The sequence below is a fragment of the Malaclemys terrapin genome, chromosome 2 (genome assembly GCF_027887155.1).
Source record: "Malaclemys terrapin pileata isolate rMalTer1 chromosome 2, rMalTer1.hap1, whole genome shotgun sequence".
In the NCBI taxonomy this organism is placed as follows: domain Eukaryota; kingdom Metazoa; phylum Chordata; order Testudines; family Emydidae; genus Malaclemys; species Malaclemys terrapin.
In genome coordinates, this window is record NC_071506.1 from 75,098,106 (window position 1) to 75,122,474 (window position 24,369).

At 39.9% G+C, this 24,369-nt stretch overlaps 1 protein-coding gene across 4 annotated transcripts in view; it reads left to right on the top strand.

The window, feature by feature from the left end:
- Positions 1 to 8,945: 8,945 nt before the first annotated feature.
- LOC128830900 (ras-related protein Rab-10-like) overlaps positions 8,946 to 24,369 on the top strand; it is a 47,798-nt gene continuing 32,374 nt past the window's right edge. For all 4 annotated transcript variants that reach the window (XR_008443710.1, XR_008443711.1, XR_008443712.1 and 1 more), the window contains exons 1-3: positions 8,946 to 9,314; positions 20,701 to 20,761; positions 22,225 to 22,363. Coding sequence is in view for 1 of the 4 variants with exons in the window: in XM_054016782.1 (XP_053872757.1) it covers positions 9,167 to 9,314; positions 20,701 to 20,761; positions 22,225 to 22,363 (348 nt within the window). In the remaining 3 variants the exon portion in view is untranslated. The remainder of the gene's footprint in view (positions 9,315 to 20,700; positions 20,762 to 22,224; positions 22,364 to 24,369) is intronic.

Genomic DNA, 24,369 nt, shown 5'->3' on the forward strand with positions numbered 1-24,369 from the left:
TGAGGCTAAGAAATAGTTGTGGGTAATGAATGTACTGTAACCAAGGAAATGACTGAAATGTGTTTGTATATTGATTTTTTTATTAGCAATTGATACTATGTTATGTAGGTGTGGGGGGCAGGAGAGAAGGAGTTGTTCCTCAATTAAATTTTTAAACTGAGTTGTACTGGGAAAAGAAAAGAGTTTATAAATAACATAGAGAACAAATAATACTAACTGTATTTTAAAATAATGTAATGCAAACTTAAAATCAATGTGTCAGTGGCATGAGCAAGAAGTGCATTTAGACTGAAGTTTTTCAATAGGAATCAGGCATCCAAATACCCTCAGTGGCTTTGAAAATTTCAGCCTTGATTTATTCAATATTTCCTATAACCTCCTAGTATCCAAGTCAGATAGAATCAGGGACAGGGATCAGTGATGGCAGGCAGCTTGGGGACAGGAATCTGTTCAAAAGGCTGCGTGAATCAGCTTCCATTCTGTGAGGCCCACGGAAGAGCTGGTCCCTAACTTACACTACATATCACATAGGCCTAAAATTGCCACTGAAAATGCTGGGCAATGCATCTATAGAACACCCTCCCCTTTAAATACTACAAAACTTTAACAAACAAACCAAACAACCTTTTTAAGCAGTGAATTTCAGGCTGTCGTCTATATTTTATCAGCTTTCTCAAATGTGAAATATTGTCAATGAGAGTCTGAATTTGGAGTAGAACTTGATGAAAGTATAACATCTGGACAGTTTCTAAAGCTTGCAGAATGGCTACATTGTCCAATGCTGAAAAAACGCCAATTTCTTCACAAGTTTTGAAAATAATGTTTTCAGAGCCTCAGAATCAGGCAGTGTTTTATCCTTTTCAGACTGTAAATGGGATTTACACGTCATTTATCCAAGTTACCATTTACAATCAAAAATATCACCTGAGCCAATCTCTTTTATTTTATTACATCTTATTTACATCTTCTATCTCTTAACCAGTGGCAGATCTGGGATTTTTTGAATGGAGGGAAGGAGGAAGAAAGCTGTCTAAAATCAGTATTCAAACGTGTTGTGTTTTTAAGAAGGATAATTAATCACATATCTAATATTTCAGATACGCAGTAAATCTTCAAGATCTGCATTGTCTTGCAAAATGGTCAATAGTATTTTCTATCTGTCTTTGTCTTTTTTTGAATAAACACCAAAGATAATCCATTCAAATGTCCCTCTATCAGTGTAATGCAGCAAGACTTTGGTTAGTAAGACTGGGAAAATCTTTTATGCATACAGTTTATAACAAACAAGGCAGAGTCTAATCTCAGTTTTTGCAGTGTAAATCCATTGTTTTCAGCAACTAAAGTCAGTGTGAATTATTCTGGATTGTTTACTCTGGATTTATATGGATGCAAATGAGATTAGAATTTGTCCACAGTTCATTATTCCTGTCACCCAAACTCAAAATCTCAAGATCATCTTTACACTTCCCTCTGCTTCCCAGGCTCTGACAAAATTTTGCCATTTCTTTCTTGGTAACATATCAAAAATTCAACCTTTCCTTTTTGGCCTGACACCTGTAACCCTTCTGCCAAATGCTGTCGACAGCAACAAGGCTGAGTTTGGTATCTAGAGATTCCTCTCAACATTGCAAAACAGAACCAGCTTGAACCCACCCAGAAATCTGGGAAACTAAATACCACCCTTGATGCCTCTAGGAGACGATACTTCCCCACTCAAAAGTCAGTGTATAACAAAATTAAACAATAACAGTCTCCATCCAAAACACAGGCACACGTCACAACCCAAAACAAAGGCACATGCCAGGCACATGTGAGTAGTAAGGTTCCACTATGTATTGTTTTATGAAATTTTGTCTGAAAGAGAAGCAGAAAGATCATAAAAGTAGAGAGAGAAGGAAAAAAGGAAGCACCAGATAGCCACAGAAATATTGGTAGCATAGCCTGAAGGAAAAAAAAAAAACTAAGAGATTTGGGGCCTAGTGTTTAAAAAAAGACCTGGATCTGAGAGCAGAGAAATCTCTTCCTATTTTGATTCCTGCTGTGTTCAGGGGAACAGGACTTTGTATATTCTTTATAAATAAACAGGATTGCATCAAAGATACCTCACTCCATCATCAATTTCTCCTCCTAACTGAAACAATTCACAGGACTTCAAATTTTGGTTAACTGCTTGAGGCACAAAGGGGTAATGATGATGATAATAATATGCATATGCATCCGAAGAAGTGGGCTGTAGTCCACGAAAGCTTATGCTCTAATAAATGTGTTAGTCTCTAAGGTGCCACAAGTACTCCTGTTCTTTTTGCGGATACAGACTAACACAGCTGCTACTCTGAAACCTGATGATAATAATATCCCCCAAAACAAACAAACCCTCAAATTTACAATCTATCCTTTGGGTTCTGTGTGTTTGTGTCTGCCTAATTTTTCTTTCACTCATAACAGTTTTACACAGGTGTGAATCTGACATCAATGGAATTCCTTGTGATTTACATATTGTGAGAACAGCGTTTAGTCCTTTGTGCCTGCCTTTTAGATTATAAAGTATTTGGGTCAAAAACAGTTATTATTTTTTGTGTTGCACAATCTTCAGCTCATTGTCAGCTCTTAACAAACAAGTAGTAGTAACCTGCCCCCTGCTACATTACGACGGCCAGAGATCGATCCAGCGGGGGTCGATTTATCACGTCTAGTCTAGATGCGATAAATCAACCACCGAGCGCTCTCCCGTTGACTCCGGTACTCCACCGGAGCGAGAAGCATAGGCAGAGTCGATGGGGGAGCATCAGCTGTCGACTTAACACAGTGAAGACACCGCAGTAAGTAGATCTAAGTATGTCAACTTCAGCTAAGTTATTCACATAGCTGAAGTTGCATAACTTACATTGATCCTCCCTCTTAGTGTAGACCAGGCCTTAGACTGACCTGAAATTTCGTCAGCCATTTTCTTTACTTTTTCCAGGTACTAAAAAGCATTTGCTTCTGAAGTGGTTTGGTGAGTATATTTTGTGAATTTATGCAACAAAGCTTGTTCTAGGAATATAGGGCCTGATCATCAACTCTGTTTCACCAGTTTTATGCCTGTGTAATCAATTACACCAGTTTATAAAACAGGTGCAGCATAATGGAGAATCAGGCCAAAAATATTCCCTTAAATGGTCAATTAAATTCTTAATCCCTTTTTCATCAATTATAGTAGTAATGTTAAATCTGTTAATTCTCAGTATATTTTACTCCAAACTACAATAAAAATTGTTTGCTGTTTACTTTTCTTTAGTTACAGTTTAATTAGCAAGGGAATAACCTTTGAGGTGAGCATATAATCCTGGAAACTCATCTTTTAAAGTGCACTACATGGCCATTTTAGCAATTCTCACTGGAAACACTATTTTCTCTTATGAAGCTGATTCATAGTGAATCTTTTAGGGATAAAATGAAAATCATTTAACTGTTCCTAACTGGATCCTAGTCACATCACCATATGGTTCCAGTTTTGTATTGAAGAGTCATAGAGTGCTCACTAGGCTATCCTTCACAAAATGCTTGAATTCTATCGGACATACAGAAGAGATTCCAAGACAGGTAAGGAACTGTCTAACCACCCGCTTCCAGGCAGCTCAGAGGCAGCACAGGCTGATTTCTGAATAATAAAACACATACAAGTTTGAAAATTGTTATAACTAAAGCATTACCTTTATTTCCAAGCACTTCTATGCAATAAGATTTCAAATTAACATGGAAATAAAATTTGGAGGCCAAGGTTGGTTTTCAAAAATTGGCTCCTGAAGATAGGTTCCTAAAGCCATATTTAGGCACCCAAATAAATGATCATATTTTCAAAACTCTTGAGCATCTAACACCCACTTTTCAGCACTTTTGAAAAGCAGATCACTTATTTAGGTGCCTAAGTATGTATTTAGGAGCTTAATTTTAGATGCTTATTTTGAAAATCTTTGCCAGAGATAATTAGCTCATTAACTGCAGAAGTAAAGTATTGTGCAATGTATGTATTGCTCCAAAAGAGGAGTTAAAGGAATTTGGGAGAACGCAGGATTATATATTCTGATATCTGGGGCTCATTCCCTTTGGAGTCTTCAGTGAGCAAGGACGTGGCTGATAGAAGTAGAATTGTAGAACTTATTAAGAATGCAGAATTGGTCAGGAGATATTGGTTTAAATCTATTGTGCAGTGATATTTTACTTTATAGATTAAGCTGGCTCTAACACAAGGACAAAAAATAAAAGTTGGGCTTCGATGGTTCTCAGGGGACCCAGGACCATGAGTCAGCCTGTTACCACCTCATCTCCAATGAGAGGGAGTCTTTTGTGTGTGTGTGGTAGTGGGGTGTGAGCTTCCTGAGACTGCCAACCCTCTCAAGCACTCTCCTCTAGACTTATGCTGCCCTTTCTTCATGAAGCAGGTTAACAATAGATGCACCCCAATCCCCAACTCTCTTTGTATCGTTCCCATGTACTATCCAGCCCTTAACACTGGCTATTCACAGAATTTCCAGATTCTTTGCCTTAAACCACCACTTCTGTAAACCACACATCACTTGTGAGCACTTATATAAAATAAAAGGTTTATTTAAGAAAGAATAAAGAGTTAACTAGAAACAAGAGAGAATGATGGAAACAAGTGGTTGCAATACAAAACAAAATGATAAAACACAAACCAGTGTCAATAGTTACCATTCCTATCTAATAAAGTAGATTTCCCCCAAAGTTCAGTCTGTTGCAGAACTGACTGGTTTCTCAAGAACCAGGAACCAAACGTTCCTGAAAGCACACCCCATCCACCAGGGGTTTTCCTCAGTGAATGGATACCGTGTGCTTTTCCATATGCTCTGTTATACTGAAAACAATCTTTGTTTCTGTTCATAGACAGGACAAACTTCTGCTTTGCTGCAGAGTTTCTTTTCTACCTTTAAGTAGTTTTGATTGTTTTTGTCCTTGTTTCTGATGGTTTTCTATTGATTATTCTGGGATTGTGGCAAGGATGAACAATAGAGTGCAATTACCTCGCCGTCTGACTATGGAGGGTGATGGCTCCCTCTTGCCTAAATGGGTCATCATCGAGACTAATTTGTACTCCAAATCCATATAGCATACTTTCAATATAAATACATTGTTCCTTGACTATTATCCGTACATACATCTCACAATGATTGAATCTTGACAAGTTATGAGCTATCTGTAGATACCTTATATATTACTCTTTATGGATGAATATCCTGTAAGATGTGTTTACTCTTTATGGATGAATATCCTGTAAGATGTGTTTGGTGTAGTGAATTTGTCAGGTCTGAGGTGAGAGCTGTTTGCAAAGAACAGGAAACCCTTTGCCAAGGGATCTCAGTGTCACATGGGCCTCTGCCATAAAAGTTGTTAATTTCTTTGAGTGAACTTGAAGTACAAGTGAGAATTTTATTAAGTGCACAAAGGCCCGTTATTACATCCTTTTTAAATAACTGTTCCTTTTAATATCCTGAATCTAGAGAAACTGGCAGATTCTAAGATGAGTTCTGGAAGACAGAGGATCATTTCTCAAATTGGAACAATATCCTGTTTTCAAACGGAATCATGCTATTGGAACGATTCAAGCAAAGAAAGGAAAGAAACAATAGCAGTCTCCTGCTTTCATAGTGATGGTGTAATGGGATTACACTGGGGTCACTAATGTATGTTATATGACTGTTTTATGATTTACATAGAATGTGTTGTGGAGGCTTACAAGCTCTTCTAATAACTCAAATCCATGACCTTAATAAAGCTCCAACTTTCAATTTCATTCTGGGAATTAAACAACTTTATTTCAATTAACAGGGATGTGGAATATGTTTACAGGGTGGGAGATATAAGCACAAATCCAGTATGAACAAATAGGAGCAATTCAGTTACTGGGACTTGAAGCATAATTTTTAAAACAAACTGAATTGGATAGAACTGTGTTTTCAGCATTTTGTTATGTTGCATTTATCCACTGCTAATTTTTAAAGAGGCTGACCTTAAAACTATGTTGTAGCTGGTAATAACAGATGGAAAGACTGTCCTCTTGTGGATAGGAATGTGAGTAGAGTGATGGGGGGAAAGAAGAGGAAAGTGATATTGTAGCTTTAGCAATAGTGACACGGGCCACTTTAGAGTTTCACTGCAGAGTTCATTTGAGTTACAACTCAAGTGTTGCCCCTAACTTAAATACTGTCTAAACACAAAACCTGTTAACTTGAGCATGGTAGTGCTTTTAACGGAGTTGGTGGGCATGGCAGGGGGATAGTCTAGAGTTCAATTAGAACAACTCATCAGCTGCTAAAACAATCACTGCAGAAACTTTTGTGCAGCTTGAGCATTCTTTCACAGTGTAGCTGCTCTCACTCAAGCTAGGCTAACTTGAGACCAGCGAACTTGAGTGTAGATGACTTAACCCTTCAGTGATGACATAGCCTTAGTTAGACCAGAACTCTCTTGGAATGTGAGCTGATAACACATCACAGCCGAGAAAAGTAAATTATCAGAATCCATTTTCTGTGTCTTATATGATGCCAGGAAGTTGATATAAAATAAACTGTAAATTACTGGTTCCTATGCTCCTCATGGGTTTGTAGTATGGGCACTGTTGAAGGTCTCTGTCTCCTCATCTGTGATGAAACAAAGTAAAAAGCGGGGGGGGGGGGGGGGGGAAGGACGTGCAGATTTCTCTAATCCTAAAATGGAGAGAGGCTGACATGCAGCCTCTGGCCCCAAATCCAAGTACAAATGTGATCCCACCCAGCACGGAGCTCAGCATTGCAGTAGACATTTTTACACATACAGCTAAATTCAAGACAGAGCCACCAAGGGAGTTCGGGACAAGAAGTAGAAGGGTGGACAAGCACATCAGCAATTGTAACATAGACAGAGTAGTAGCAGAAGCTCTGAGACTGTCATGGGCCAGAGTCTCAGTTGTCGATGACTATATTACTCCATGCCAAACAATTTGCCTACTGTGTTTTTTTTAAATAATTATAGAAATTATATCCTCTAGTACATAACCATCCCAGTAATTTCTACAGTACATTTTGTGTAGTCTAGTGATGGTTCTTGGAATCTGGCATAAAATAACAAGTGACCCCATGTAATTTTAAGCCAAATTGCAAAAAGATACAGATTCTTTATTATTTGAAACTATTTTTAAAAGCCCACCTCAAGGTTCCAACATTGTAATTCTTCTGAAAAAGAACACCACATAAAATACATTGAGTCAAGACCAATTTGAATTATAAATCACTGCCTCTTACTAATCAGAACCCAGTATTTCCCAGTGGTCTGAAGTATACTTTCGTGGGAAGAAAGACCATTATTGACTGTTCCATATTTCAGAATGGTGAGGATTACCAACTGGCTAGTGAGGATGCTAGTCTTTATCCCAGTGGGATGTCCAGCTATAATAGGCCTGTTATCTCTAAAAATATATCCATACATTATATTATTATCCCCATTTCACAGGAGGAGAAACTGATTCAGAAATTAAGTGATTTGGCCAAAGGCAGATAAACAATCAGTGACAGAACCAGGACTGGAGCTCTTGAGCTCCTGGATTTTCTGATATAGTCCGGTGTTCAGAACCCTAAGCTGTACTTCACACATGTGACATCTAAGGTGCTTAATTATTTTCATTCTTCAGGGTTATATACTTTGTTTCACTCTATTTGATAGTTAAGCAGCAAAACGGGAAGATCAGCAGATCTTCTTGCTCTGACGCTGTTTATAAGGATAGCTATGTCAGAAGGGAATGGATCGTGGATGAGGTTTGGCTAGTGTATACAATGTGTCTGCTTGTGTATACAGGATGTTCTTTTACTCCCCTTAATATTGTTGTTTTGTTTTGCTGCTGTAGTAAGCAGTACTGGAAAAGACAGAATTGTATCTATAGCAGTGGTTCTCAAACTTTTGTACTAGTGACCCCTTTCATGTAGCAAGCCTCTGAATGCAACCCCTCTAATAAATTAAAAACACGTTTTTATAAATTTAACACCATTATAAATGCTGGAGGCAAAGCGGGGTTTGGGTGGGAGGCTGACAGTTTGCGACCCCCCAGGTAATAACCTTGTGAACCCCTGAGGGGTCCTGACCCCCAATTTGAGTACCCCTGATCTATAGCATATGAACTCTGCATTAAAATGTATTGTGCCCTGTTGAGAAATAACAAATGAGCTGAGTGGGTGACTTAATCGACTTTCTGAGCTATTCTATATGCATCCGAAGAAGTGGGCTGTAGTCCACGAAAGCTTATGCTCTAATAAATTTGTTAGTCTCTAAGGTGCCACAAGTACTCCTGTTCTTCTTTTTGCGGATACAGACTAACACGGCTGTTACTCTGAAACTTTTCTGAGCTAAGTTCCTGTTAGGCTTTCACCACAGAACCATCATCTCTGGAGAAACTGCCCTTAAATGATCAACCCTTTATTTCCCCTCTAGAAATAAGCATTACAAATTACTCTTCAAACGATTAACCCTTTGTTTGGAACAACTACTTTACTTTTCCATCTGACCTCTACACAAAAGTCAGCTGGATTTGTGTGACATACTGACATTGTACACTCTGCACCTGAAGGGTGGTGCAGGCTTCACACTGCTCATTTCTGAGCATGAGGATGGAAACACTTCTGCGCCTTCTGTGTAGAAACTCCTAGCTCAGGGAGTGGGGCTCGGGCGCCAGGATTTGCCAAGGGGAAGAAAAGTCAGATAAGGGCTAATGGAGAAGGCACAGACAGAGCCCTCGGGGAGCTCAGACAGACAGGGCCCCCTCCACCCACAGCTCGCTCGCAGGCAGACAGACACAGGCTCACCTCCAGGAGCTCACACAGATAGACAGACAGACACAGCCCGACCACCCCCAGACGCTCACACAGACAGACAGACACAGCCCCACCCCCAGACGCTCACACGCAGCCGGGCGGTGGGAAGCGGCTGGTGCGGGGCAGCGCAGGTGGCTGTTTCGCAAGGCCGGAGAGTCCCGGGGCAGCTGCAGCCGCAAGCGACAAAGGCGGGTCCCTCCTGCCCGTCCTTGAGGCTCGGAAGGAACCGCCCCTTGTCCCCGCGCCCGGCCGGTTTCGGTTCTGCGCAGGCCTGGTGTTCCCGCCGCTCGCTCCTTTCCGGGACCACATGACGGGCCCCCGGACGGGACATGGCCGGGCCGGGGCACAGCTCCGCGGGGAAGCCGCTGCTGGTGAAAATAGTGATGGCCGGGGAGTCCTGCGTGGGGAAAACCTCCATCGTGAGGAGGTACACGGAGCCCGGGCCGCCCCGCGCCGCCTCCTACATCGCCACCGTCGGTGAGTGACACGGAGCCAGCGCCCGGGCTCTGGCAATCCACACTGATACCCCCCCCCCATATTCACACCCTCACAGGCTGACACACACCCGTATTCACACCCCGACACACTGACATACACCCCGCATTCACACCCTGACACTCACATTCATGCACTGACCCCCTCATTCACACCCTCACGGACTGACACACACCCACATTCACACCCTCACAGGCTGACACACACCTGTATTCACACCCCGACACACTGACATACACCCCAAATTCACACCCTGACACTCACATTCATGCACTGACCCCCTCATTCACACCCTCACAGGCTGACACACACCTGTATTCACACCCCGACACACTGACATACACCCCACATTCACACCCTGACACTCACATTCATGCACTGACCCCCTCATTCGCACCCTCACAGGCTGACACACACCTGTATTCACACCCCGACACACTGACACACACCCACATTCACACCCTGACACTCACATTCATGCACTGACCCCCTCATTCACACCCTCACGGACTGACACCCACCCACATTCACACCCTCACAGGCTGACACACACATTTACACTGACATACACACCCACATTAACATCCAGACAGACTGATACCCCCACATTCACACCCCAACACACACATTCACTCCCTGACAGACTGACGCCCCCCACATTCTCACCCTGACACGCACATTCACACCTTGGCAGACTGTCACACACTCACTTTCACACTAAACAAAAATGTATTTGTATCTTCAAGACCTACTTTTATTCTGAAACACATTTCCAGTCTTTGCTAAATTAGACATTTAAACACTGATGGTGAGGCCCTAAATAGGGAAAAATGCATGGTACTGTCTTTCCATCTCCAAATCTTCCTCTTACCAGCTGTCATGTGTTGGCATTAATTAATATTATATCTGTAACATCCTCCTGTTGGCCTTAAAATTATTATTATTTGTTTAAAAAAATGTATTGCAGTAGTGCCTACAGAATTTAACTAAGGGCTTGTCTACACTTACCAGGGGATCCATGAGCGGTGGTCGATGCAGTGGTGGTGATTTAGCAGATCTAGTGAAGACCCGCTAAATCGACCGCAGATCGCTCTCCCGTTAACTCCTGTACTCCACCAGATCGAGAAGAGTAGGGGGAGTCCACGGAGAGACATAAATAGATCTAAGCTATTCACGTAACTCAAATTATGTAGCTTAGATCGAATTTCTCCTGTAGTGTAGACAAGGCCTAAGTCAAGGCCCCATTGTGCTAGGTACTGTACACACACACAGAAAATTATACTCCCTGCTCCAAAAAATTTACAATCTAAATTAAAATGCCTAATTCCTTCACCTTCAATGATAGTTCAAAGTTAAAATCATTTCCATCTATTTTACTGACCTTGTAGATAATGATTTGTCAGGCATAGTATCTCCAAGAGAATCTCTTCTTCTTCCATAGGTGTGGATGGCTGCATTTGTAATTGTCTTATTTCATGTGCTGTTTAGTGGAAACTTATAGAACGTGTGTGCAGAGAAACCTGCATGTTCCAGCAGTTCTGCATATGCCCTAGACCAGCAGTTCTCAAACTTTAGCAACTCGAGGACCCCTATTTTCATTTAAAAATTTTCAGGGACCTCCAAGCCCCCACTGCTCAGCCCTATGCCCCGCCACCACTCCATCCCTTCCTCTAGGGCCACACTCCCACCTCTTCCTGCCCCTGCTCCACCTCTGTTCCTCCTCTTCCTTGCCTCTCCCCCCAGCGCGCTTCGTCCCCACTCCTCTCCCTCCCTCCCAGCGCCTCCTGCATGCCCCTGAACAGCTGTTCCCCAGCATGCAGGAGGCACTGGGAGGGAGGGGAAGGAGTTGATCAGCAAGGTTGGCAGCCCCAAACATGATTCCACCCCCTCCCCCGAGCGCACCCCATCCCTGCTCCTTCCCCTACCTTCCAGCGCCTCCTGCATGCTGCTGAACAGCTGTTCCCTGGCATGCAGGAGGCACTGGGAGGGAGGGGAAGGAGTTGATCAGCAGGGCTGGCTGGGGTATTCCCAGTCTGCGGTATCCTCGGTCTGTGGACCCCAGTATGAGAAATGCTGCCCTAGACCATCCCTGACCAGTGTTCTTATTGAAAGCCTCATACAATTGTTACCCTTATAGTTAGAAATGTTGACTAATATCTTTCTCCTCAATTGATATTGATTTAAATATGAACACTTAATGTAAGTGAGGATGTCAGAATCTGGCCCTATGAGAGCTGGATGAATTTGGCACAGTTTCTAACTCCCTTACTTAAGTTGAGTAGTATCCTACTCTGTAAGTCATTCCATTGAAACCTATATGAATAAGGATAGCAGAGCCTATCAGCAAGGGAGGTGTCGGAGAGTGAAATTGATCTTTGAAACCTGTAATAATGATGGAACCTACGTCATCCCTGTGGAATACCTGTGAATGTGAATGTCTGCTTTCATGATGATACCTAATATTGGAAGTGAACTCATGCCCCTGAGTTTTTTTTCTCAAACAGATGGAATTTCTGATACTCTACCTCTGTTCACTCAAGAATCGAAAGCTCCTGTATATTACAAAACTGATCATATTAGGAGTGTATTTTCAAATTCAAGTCTTAATGTGGTTTTCAGAAACTTTTAAGAAAGTTTTATGTCTCATCCATGCTGTAAGCAAATTATCCAAATCTGAATAACAATTATTTGCATCTGATTTCAAAATCCCAAGCAAGTAAGTTTTGTAGTATACATTGGCCCTAGATTTTTAAAATAAGTGGGTTGCGCTGATAAGTGCCAGACTAACAGTATTGGCAGTAGGAAGCCTCCTGTCCAGAAAAGTACAATGCAGGAAGCAACAGTTTAAATTTCCGCAGCAGCTTCCCAATAGGCCTCAACTGTATCCTGGAGGGACAGTTTCCAGTGATGATAGAACAGTTCAGACTTTATGTCCATCTAATCTTCTGTCTCTTTATGATTTGGACATATGTCTGGTACAGTCTTGACTAAGAGCTTTCCTTTCTTGCAGCCCATTGCACACTCATCTGAAGGTTATGAATGGCTATTAATCATTACCTATGCGGCTGGAATTTCAACTGGAAATGAAGTAAAAAGCCTTTACCAGTACTCTGAGATATTTAGTCCCCTAGGAATTTGAGTTTTTGGTGGGGTTGTGTGTCATCAACTTACCTTTATTCAGAGATAAAGATAGTAGTCATAGAAGAAAAAAGATTGGAGGGGAACTGTTGAGGGTCTCTTTTTATGTCATGGCAACTAGGCATTCCATGTTGCTACAAGTAAGCCTGGTGTGACTACAAAAAATAATGTCTTGTAGCTGTTGTTAATAGACTCTACTTGTTGAAACTTTCTAAAATTATATATTTTAGAAAATGAAAACATGCATTCACAGTAAATTTTCATTGAAAGCATTTTATGTAGCACTTAAACTCTCAGGGATGGTTGCCCTTCCTCCTCTTCAATTATACAGTTTGGGTGAATTATAAGCAGTTTTCTAATTAAACTTACACGGATCATAAGGCAGATGAATCATATTGAGAATAGCAGACTATAAAGAATAACTTTTTATTTAAACAATGGCACAGGATAGAAAGCCATAGGGAAAGCCTATGAACAAAAAAATCTTGTGTACAAGTGAACATGAAACGTCTGCACAGTACTTTATTTGTTTTATTTATTATAGGTATGAAATAAGTTATCTTAGCTATTGTCTTCTTGATGGTGCCATGTGCTTCTATGTGGGAAAATATTTGTGGAGATCTTGGTTCTAAAAAGGTGAAGCTTCCATTTACTTGGGGAAGGGAAAGAACAGAAGGAAAGGAACAGACAAATGTATTTTGAATTTCTGTTCAAAGGGATGCATTCAAGTTCCACTTTTTTGCGGAAGGGAAGTAGCAAACAGTTGACTGCATCCCTTTGAACAGAAATTCAAAATACAAGTTCCACTTTTTTGGGGTAGGGAAGGAGCAGACAATCGTATTTTGAATTTCTGTTCAAAGGGACACATTCATGAGTGTGGGTGTGTGTAACATTTTTTGTCTTTGTTTTGTTATGGTAAATTACAGAAACCTAAAACTGAAATCTCCTTTCAGACAGAGATTTCTTTTTCTCTAGATTTGCAAATTGGTTTATACCATCTTGTAGGTAAATGAACTAATTCTAGACGTCTACATGAACTCCCTGACATTCATTTTATAAAAGAAGAGTGTAGGCTTGAATCGTTGATACATATGGTACTGTACGTAAATATGGTCTATAAAATCTAATGGACTGTATGTACTGATAACACCAATAGTAATCTACATGTTTCCTGTTTTTTGGAACAGCGCCAGATTCTGTTGCTCTTATTTATATTGAGGAGTACCTTTCTCCACGAGTAATCTAATTTGCAGTCTATTATTTAACAATACACGCACAGAGTATTATTTAACAATATTACTCACAGAGTGAGATACTACTTGATATGAATGAGAGGGACAGCATGTTTAATATGTAGGATGAGTGTATAACCACACCCTCATTCTGTTTCAGAGCTATTTGGGTCCAAATTAAATTGGCCTCCATCCCTACCATGTTCTGGCCCTCTTGCCAGCAAGCTATCTAGGATCAATTACCCTGACCAGTTTCCCCTACACAGGCCAATCCCCACAAGTGTAGGTTTATCTCTCTATATTGTATTTCTGTAGCCCTCATTCCCTTAGTATCTAAATGGCTCACTGTTTCCCCTACCTCTCTAAGGTAGGGAAGTACTATAATCCCCATTTTACAGATGGCACAGAGAGGCCAAGTGGCTAGCCCAAGATGTGGTAGAGCAGGGACTTGAACCCAGGTCTTTAAAGTCTTAAGCTAGTTTCTTAACCATTGGATCATTCTGCTTCTTGAGGCTTAGGATGCTCTCCTTCCTTCCCCTCTGCCCTCATTAGAAGCAGCAGCAGAAGATTTCAGGAATTAGATTTTCAAGTCCTGCTGTACACTTTTGAGGAGTAGGTTTCCTCTCCCCATAGTAGCTGATACATTTAGGACTTTCCTACAAATGGATTTGTTGCTAATGAACTCCATGGAAACTTATTCAGAAAGACAAGAGCCTTGTCCTTGTTTAGGTTAATTCTAAATCTGCAAAATCTCAGGTCGCGGATTTGTTTTGGGTGGTTAAATCACTGTCTTGACTTGGTAGCTGATCTGATTCCCTCCTATTGTGAAGATATTGCTTGTTATTGGGATCACTGTAGGGATGAGCTGTCTGCTTCTGTGGTGGCAGTGCAAGGTCTTGAGGGAACAAGGGCCTCATCTTTTCTGCTAGAGTTTCAGTCAGTGATGCTTTCTGAGGTACTGAATGTGTTAAGAGAACTTCATCCCACAACCTGTGCTTTGGATCTATGTCCTTCCTGGCTGTTGAAGGCCACTGATGAAGTACTGACTCCCTTGCTTGTGGAGATCATCAACACCCTCTTAGAGAGTGCAAGCTTTCTTTTGCTTTGAAGGAAGCAATAATGCAACCTTTGCTCAAGAAGATGTTGCTTCATGCTGACACTCTTGCTAATTGTCAATCAGTAACACATTTTCACTTCTTGGATAAGACTGTGGAGAAGATTGTAGTGGGACAACTCTCACATTATCTAGATGCCATTAACCATGTCAATCTGGGTATATAGATCTGACTTTGTCACAGAGTCAGTGATCTCCTCCTGGCAGTAAATGATGATGAAGTGTCCGTGCTGGTATTATTAGATCTATCAGCTGCCTTCGATACCATTGATCATGGTATGTTGGTGACTCATCTGCATAATCGGACCGGAATGGATAGGGCTGCTCCTCAGTGGCTTTGCTCTTTTCTTTCAGAGAGATCTTAGAGGATAGTTGTGGGCTATTGCTTCTCCTCTCAAAGAGCTCTCAAATGTGAGGTCTCACAGGAGGCCATTCTGTCATCCCTCCTGTTCATATATGGATCAGTTAGGAGGGTCAGTAAGGAGGCATGGGGTGCAGTGTCATCAGTATGGTTTTGATTAGCTGTAGGTCTGTCTAGTCTGATCTGGACAGTGCAGTTCAGTGCCTCAGCCAATGTCTAGTTGAGATGAAGGCATGAATGAGAGCAAGCTAGCTGAAGCTCACCCAGATGAGAGAGATGGTGGGCTGGGAAAAGCCTCTGGAAGAGATGGCAGAGGTAATATCACCCTCTTTGATTAAAGGAATACATCTGCCATTAGTTACTAGTGTTGCAACTTAGGGGTGACTTTAGACTCCCAGCTGTTACATATTACAGCAGTGACCCAGTAAGCTTTTTGACGAGAAAGTTACGACCTTTTCTTTCAGATGCAGAGTTAACAAAAGCACAGATGACAGTGGTATGTGAGGATTAGCATATTGCAATGTGATGCATGAGACTACACCTTAAATTTAAAACCATTTGAAGACTAAAGCTTGTGCAGAATGCATCTGATTGCTTATTGAGTGGGGCACTGGTTGCCCATTGGTCTCTAGCTATGGCCTATGAAGTCCTTAATAACCTTGGACCTGTCTACCTAAGGGATTGCCTCTCTCCGCATGGCATACTGCCACAGTTATGGCCAGTGGAGGTGTTCAGGCTGGATCCCCCTCTTTATAAGAGAGCAGGATAGTTGGCAGGGCATTCTCTGTGAAGATTCTAAGACTCTGGAACTTGCTTCCTGTCTTGACCTGAAATAGCCTGAATTTGGTGACTTTCTGGACATGCTGTAAAAGGCACCTGATTGAGAGGGGTTTTGGAAAGGGCTGAGAGTATGCTTCCTAGATGCTGAAGGGGGTGTGTGTGGGTGGTTGGCTGGCTGGCTGAGTTTCTGTGGAACTGATTATTTTGAAGCTGATGAGTTTCAATTTAGTTGTATTTATTGTTACATACTTAATTATGTTATATATGTCTCCTGGAACCTTGAATAGACATTATTATTATTTAAATATAAAGAAAGAATGAATCATAAATACCCTATGGCTATAATAGTTTAGAAATCACACTTAGAAGTTGGTCTGGTTTATATCACATTCTGGGTTTTATATGAAGAATCCAAAGAAGAAAATACAAGCTCCTGTATTCAAATAACTTTCATCTCTGGGCTGGTGATCAGTGTTAGTTTTGTTATATTGATCATATTATATAATACATTGGCCTAAAACCATCTGAAATCTGTGAGCTGTCTTTGGCACTATATTTTTCATTTTTCTTTCTTGTCTTTTAAATTTGCTAAGTTTGCTTGAAACTTCATATAAAGACATGAACAATTCATGCATGCAGTACATATTGACTTCTGTTTTTCACTAACGTTCATTGACCTTTTTAGGTCAATACATTTAAGTTGACTTAAGAAGTCAATATGCCTTATTTTAATTTAGATTACATTTTGGTCTGATTCAGCAGTCTCTCGTTCCTTTTCTATACATAAAAAACTCTTGTCAATTTATTATTAAAATTTATGTCAAATAAGAACTGTTTTCCTGTAGGGCTGGAATTGCCTCGCTGGGTTATAATTTTTTAAAGTATTCCCAACTCAACATTTTGAAAGTGACCTTCCAAATTTTCACCACATATCATGTCCCTATCAAGTGCTGTAACATCTGCTGTAGAAAGCTAAACAAACAATTAAACCAAATTCTATAAGTGGTTCTTCTGAAATGCAAGAATGAATATTTTTCTTCAAATTTGTAGGTTGCCTGATATGAGCATATAAGCATGTTTCAGTAAAATTATATTTCCAGCCACCTTTACTAATTTCTTCAAGAAAGTTTCACATAACATTTATTACAGCTGCCAATTGTATTATTTCATTTTTCCCTTCCATTAAAGTTTCAGTGAGAATTTTCAGCAGCTGAAGGGCACAACCCGTATAATAATTTAAACCTCTCCACCTAAACAGCCCTCCCCCCATCACCAACTTTTAATACTAAGTAGAATCTTGCATCTGAAGGCTTATCCCCCAAAGTCTGCTATAAGATGCATTTGGAAGTTAAAAGAAGGGAGATTTTCTGGTATTTTGCCATTTTATTGCACTTTTGTGAATGCTTGCCTTCGATAGAGGAGTTGGCAGTGAGGTTCAAGAAGGAATCAAAATGATGATTCTAACATCAAATTGTTGATTTTCTGAGAACTTGCATTGGAACATTTAGATTTTATGTAAAGCACAGAAGCAGAAGAATAGTGGTACTTTATCTTTACACAGTCAAATATGTTATTTGGTTAAAACAATAAGAAAAAAACCAAAAGCTTCCTAATGTTGTTAATCTTTCTAACCTATAAAATGAAAGTTCCTTATTGATATATCATCAGCCCTTTGTTAGACTGGGTTATTTTTCTATTCTCTTGCTGCACAGTAAACTTGATAACAGAATCATCAAACATTAATCTGAAAGGAAGAGCTTTTGAAAAAAACATGTATTTGTGTTTGTCAGGCAATAATTGAAATTCAGCAATCTTTCCATTGTTAGGGGTGTGACTAGCAATCTCTTATAAACCTCCTCTGCTGGGGACCAGATTCGGGGGGAAAATGTGATGGTACTCTTCCATGCCCTGCCCATAAAATAAGCTCCACATACATGACATGCTGCTCACAATAGAGTGCAGATGTTCAAATATAACCATGGAGTGGAGTCTGATTACTCCCATGGCCTTTGCTGGGCTCAGCTTCCCCTCAGTGGAGCTCTTGCGTCCAGCTAGGGTGACCAGACAGCAAGTGTGAAAAATCGGGACATGGGGTAGGGGGTAATAGGAGCCTATATAAGAAAAAGACCCCAAAATTGGGACTGTCCCTATAAAATCGGGACATCTGGTCACCCTACGTCCAGCTGTGCTTCTTGATATTGTCTCCCCCTTGGGCAGGCTCATGTACCGGGGGGAGGGAGGTTGAGTAGTGGTGTCTCACAATCCCACTTACAGGTGAAGTCAAACTGAGCTGTCACTCACAGTAGATCTTAAGAATGTGATCTTCTCTCTCCTTTCTTTTATGGTTTAGTGAGCAGTGAGTTAGCAGCATTGACTTAAAGTATTGTCATTGATATCTGTGTTAGTACCCATTGAGATGAATGGTACAGAACACATCTCTCGGAGCTATGGTTTCAGGTTCTGCAAATGTAGGTAGATGTGTCATGTGTACACTTAGGTCATATTTTTGAAGTTACCTTAGCAACCATAACAGCTAGAGGCTTATTTATGTTTTTAAATGAAAGCTTAAAGCTTGTCTACGTGAACATTTAGTACACTAGCAGTCGCACACACTAAGGAATTGTTAATGCACAGCAGCAAGATCCACATGGACAGTTAGTGCACCACAGGCTAGTCCAGGGTAGATTCACACCCAAGCTTGCCATGTACTAAATATGTGCATAAAGAAGCTCTTAGATTATAGAGAACAAAAAGCAGCATGAAGGAGGTGCAGGTACCATTGTTTGTGTGCTGAATCTAAGCTCTGCCCCTCTGTCTAAAACACAGACTTCACCAGAACCGAAACCACAAACCTGATGTTTTTCATGTTCCTTTTCTGTCAGAGGAGAGTTATTTTAGGATAATTACAAAGGACAGTTTTGTTCTATTTTGGAATCATTGAAGTTAAGAGAGATTTCTAGAATTATGGCTATTAGTCCACAGCTAAGGGATAAGAAGAAATTTACAAATTGAAGACTATAGAAGATGATTGACTATTAAGGCTATTCTTCCGAGACAGTCTAAAGATGCTGCTGATTTTACTTCTGAAAAAAAAAGCAGCTGTGATACAACAGTTCAAGAATATAGTAGGCATAGACTTCTGAGTACTGTAGGTTCTGGTAGCTGGAGGCTTGACTCCTGAGCATTAGGTAAGATAACTTGCAGTTGAAGGTGTCCTCTAGGGTTTGAAATGTAGTATCTCTCGTCATAAGGTTATCCTTTTATGGTGCAAGGTATTTATTTATCTGTATTATGATAGCACCAAAAACAGAATTGCACTCTGGTTCCCAGCTTCAGTGATGTCCATTACAACATCTCTTTATTACACTTTAACACAATACGGACTTTTCTTGACATGCAAAAAAGGTGTACTTTTTCAGTTGTGTTAGCCCAGTCAAATTAGTTTAAACACAGTTGAAAAGCCCCATTGAGATGTAGGCTGACACATTTGAAGTCATGTTAGCTAGATATGTTTTAACTTAGTGAGAAGCCTAGGCTACAACACGGCCACCTAACACAATGTGAGACATGTTAACCTGCATTTTAACAGGACTTCTCAGTTTTATTAAGCTAATTCAGCTGAGCTCATGTGACTGAAATACATACCCTTTTGCCCATTAAGGTATTCTCCTAGTTGACTTGTAATGAATAAACAGAATGAAGAGGTTTCTCAATGGATATTGCATTTTGAGACTGAAACTCATTTTAAATGTTTTCTTTAAAATTTTACTGCTAAAGTCATTGAAAAAGTTGTATAACTGCAGGGAATTATACAATCTTTTTATTTTGGACCTTCATACTTCAGTAGATAGCAGACTCCAGTGTGATGTTTGGAGTTTCATTTTTATTGGATTATCCTCAAGGCAAAAAATGCATTCTCCCATACATCTGTCTGGCACCTATTTTGGGGGCTATTGTGATAATATAGGTAATGGAAAAACTAGATAAATTACAGAGAAAAGCATCCTTAAGGAAAACAGTATAATGGCTGCAGAGGCATTACTATACTGCAATATTACTAGGTGCAAAATAGGTTTCAGTACCAAAACATTTTGGATTTTGAGGCATAAATGTTTAGGTGGAAGGGTAGTATAGAGGTATGGTCTTTACTTGAACTTGAATGCCTGTCCACTTATCTTTGTACCTAATTAATTCAGTTAATTCATGTCTAGTTCTGTTGATGTAATCCTGGACACTTCTTTTCAGTAATGTTGCAGTAAAGGCTTAAGAATGGCATAGGGCAAGCAAATGCCATGTAAGCATTTGTCACTAAACCTCCATGCAGAACTACAGCACTATTATTATGGGACTGATTCCCTTAGCAGAAATTGCCAATATTGTGACAGTTTTGTGCATGGGCCATCAAACAGCTGTCATGTCACTTGCCAGCTAATGCTGGTTTGTAGTTATACTTTCCGAGTTGACCATGCACAATGAGTGACTGAGTATAGAACTTTGACCAGTTTGATAGTTAATTTCAATATAATTACTGATGTATATCAAAAAGAACTCTTATGGTTCTTTTTTCCCCACCTCTGTTTTGTGTATATACAATTAGTGATTTATTATGATTTTTGGTTGATGTTGGTTGGTTGGTGTGCTTCCATTTCTCTACATCCCCAAAATAACTTTTGTTTACAAACAGTCTCCATAAGAAATAAATGTTATTTCAAGACATGTAACAGATTTTCTTGTTTCTTTTAGGCATTGATTTTAAAGTAAAAACAATAACATTTAATGATACAACAGTGAAACTTCAAATATGGTAAGTTATAATTTGTCCCACAAATGAAAGCCAACTAAATTGTAGAACTGTACACTGTGCAAAATCTTGTCCAGCTTTGATTATTTGTCCTCCTACAGTGTAGTGATCATATTAAAGCTTGCATTAGGGTGAGGAGGCCATGTTTAGAACAACTAGTACATGTTTTTTAAAAAACAGTTATCTTAGAAACATGTAACATAGAGTTATTGTAGCATATGGATAAAATGTAAACCTATATTCCATACTAAACATAAGCAACTTTATTAAAATGTTAAACTTAAAAGAAAAAGCCAGGAGATCTAGATTTAAATATTTCATTATCCTACAAACATATGTTCATAAGGCCAGGTTTAGGATTTTGGATGAAGACTATCAAGGTGATTCTTTGGGCACCATAATCTTATTTTTAAATAAAAGGGGGCATTTTGGGGCTGGAGCTGTGGTGGGTTCTGAATATATTTGCCAGTTTTTGAGTTTCCAGCCACTAGATCTCCAATGGCTAGAGGGTTTGGATGCATTCTGGTGAGTTTTTTTTAGTCCTTGTCTACATTTAGGGTAAGATTCTTTGCTGCTTATCTAAATTGCAAGCACAGAACTCACAGCCCAATAGGGGGAGGGGCTTTGGTGGCTTTTGAGCTACCTATGCATTTACTTGATCCTGGGCTGCCCTGTAATCTCGATCATAATCTAGACAGCTCTGGAGGCCTGTCTAAATTACAGCCGCCTCCCCAGGATGCTATATGGGCCATAGTGCTGCCTGGAATCTCTGCAGCCTGCATATCATGGCTCCAGCACCAACTTAAACCTCCCACCCCAGCCTGCCCCCAACATTCTCCCTTTGCCAGGTCTTACAAAGGGGTGCTTAGAAAACTACATTACGTCTTTCTTCTAAAGTGTCTATGCTGGGGAAATCGTCCCCCAGCCTGATCCAATCATTTTAGAGCAGCTTTACACCACTTTACCCAACGCAAAGGGGCAAGGGCAAGAGTGAAAACCTCACCCATAGGGTTTTAGCTATTGGTGTAGCTACCCTAATCTAGCCACACTGATGCTGAAATGCTGCTCTTCTGCAGCTTACCCCAAAGTACGCTTCTGTAGTAGAAGTCATAGTTTATTCCAGTGCAAACATTCTATACTAAGGGTTGTGCAAATGCAGTTACATAAGTTTAATTACACTGTGGTTAAAAATGTAATGTAGACAAAACCTATTTTTTGTCTTTCTTTCAATTATTTAAGTATAGGCCCTAGAATAGTCAGCAATATTAACATAAATGCCCCAAATAGTTTGCCAGCTCTTCCCCTGCAGAATGGCATGTATTCTACCACCTCTACCGTAGTTCCCCCTCCTCTCTCAGAAAGCAGCTCAAAATTGGGGCTGTATTCTTTAAGTTGCACTGAAAAAAACATATCCATACTCTTTCAATGTATGCAGTACCAAGTGACTCCTTTCTGGTGTATTTCAGGGATACTGCTGGTCAGGAACAATTCCATACAATTAGTACTAGTTATTTTCGTGGAGCACGTGGCTTTGTTCTGGTCTATGACATAACAAACTCAGACAGTTTTCAAGGTATAACAGGCTGGATGAAAGATATACACGAGGTAAGAAAACCTAACTGCAGTTGATATTTTGCTCAGGGTAGCTAATATCTTTATTTCCTGAGTTACTGCACTGAATATGTTTTAATAAATACATGAAAATTGTTATTACCGCTCCAGTTAAATACCTCTTGCCTGAGCTTATTTCATTCTGGCCTTGCTTGCAGTATACCATTTTTGTAATAGATTCATAGTACTTAGAGATGAAAAAAACAAGTAGGACATCCAGACCATCTGTTTATCAATGCCAAATTGTTTTCTGCAGTTATTTCCCCCCGTCTTTTGTCAAGTCTAGTTTTAAATATTTCAAGTTATGGGGCTTCCATCACCAAAGGGAAGGCTCCATGATCTAATTAGCTTTGTATCAGGAAGATCACCCCATTGTTCCTAGTTACTCCTAGTTACCTCATCCCAGGTATCAAACTAAACAGTTCCTCTCCATTTTTCTTGATAATGCCTTTTGTGTGTGTGTATACTGCTATGTTCCCTTTGGATGCTTATTCAAACTATTCATATTTATCTTGTTTAATCTTTCCTCATAAAGTTCTAGCTCCTTACATTAGATTGACAGTGAAAAACAAAAATATTCCATTTAAAATCTTTTCTAGGAATGTGAGCAGGGTGATCATTGTTGCAGATCAGCCTAGAAACAGCCAATTAGTGAGTTTCATAATTGAAGAACAGGAATAATAAACACTTAATCCAACTCTAGTATGCTGTCAATTTATGGAGTGTCTTGGGTAAAATATATTGGGTCATTCATTGTAAAATATGTGTTTTTAAGCAATAACTGTTAAAACACAAGGCATTTTGTGATAATTAATTACTGACTGGGAGAAGAGGTCCCTCCTGTGCCAGGGCTGTAGCCCAAATGAGTCATTAATCCCCAGTAAATGCTTAGTGCCAAGGTTGTTGATGCTACTGTAAGTTAAAAATGTGCAGGAGTGTGCAGGCAAAACCAAAGTGCATATTTCATTAAATGTGTAATCCAATTTCACTTGGTAAGTACAAGGTATTGTTAGAGAACTCCTGTTGCATGTTAGCCAGTCAAATCGGAGTGTTGAGACAATTAAAACATCCACCTTACAATTTTATTTATTTATTTTCTTTATATTCACATAATACAGATTCTAAAAGCACCTATGCATTGCTCTATATCCTTTTTACAAATATTAAAAATCACAATTCATGTAAATGACCATATTCAGTAACTTGGCCTCAATCAAAACTAACCAATCAGTATATTAATATATCACATTATAAGTGATACTGTGTTTGTACTCCACTTATACTAACAATGTACTAAGTATGTATTGTTTTTAGTACAGAATTTATTGTTACTGTTCAAGTGAGTTCAAGATGTACAAGAACTTTAATATTTAGACTATTTTAACATTCAAATCTAAAGGTAACTTAATACTCGGACAGTACATGCAAAGCTGAATAGAGATATTCTCAAGGAAGACTACCAAAAGTTTAATTTACAAAGTCAATACAGATGGGGCTACATCAGAACTGTAGAGCACCTATTAACAGCATGTTTATTGCTGGAAAATGACTTCAAAAACTGAAATCTTTTTTTAGAAGTTTCATAGAATTGCAGACAAAACTGAATTTAGTACAATATTCCTTTCTTCTGTTGATTCGGAAGATAATTTACAGGCTTCAGAGGTTGTGTGTAACTCTTCAGAAAGATTGAGAATTCCTTATACCTATATGAAAAGTGATAACCATGCCCAAAATCCACTTGAGGAAACTTACCCGCTCCCCTTACCTACCTGAATGCCTTGAACAGGATTCACGGTGGGTACCCCAAATGGAATCTGAACCAGCATAACCTCTGTACATGGACACAATGGCCCAGAGACTCACCTGTGTTAGGATTACTTTGTATCAGGCTAGCATGAGAAAGTGGCTCTGAAAACAGCATAACCAACCATGAAAGATTATCTCAGTTTAGGGGGTTCTGTGGTGGGATAAGAGTTGTCATAATGGCTCCTATGACATCC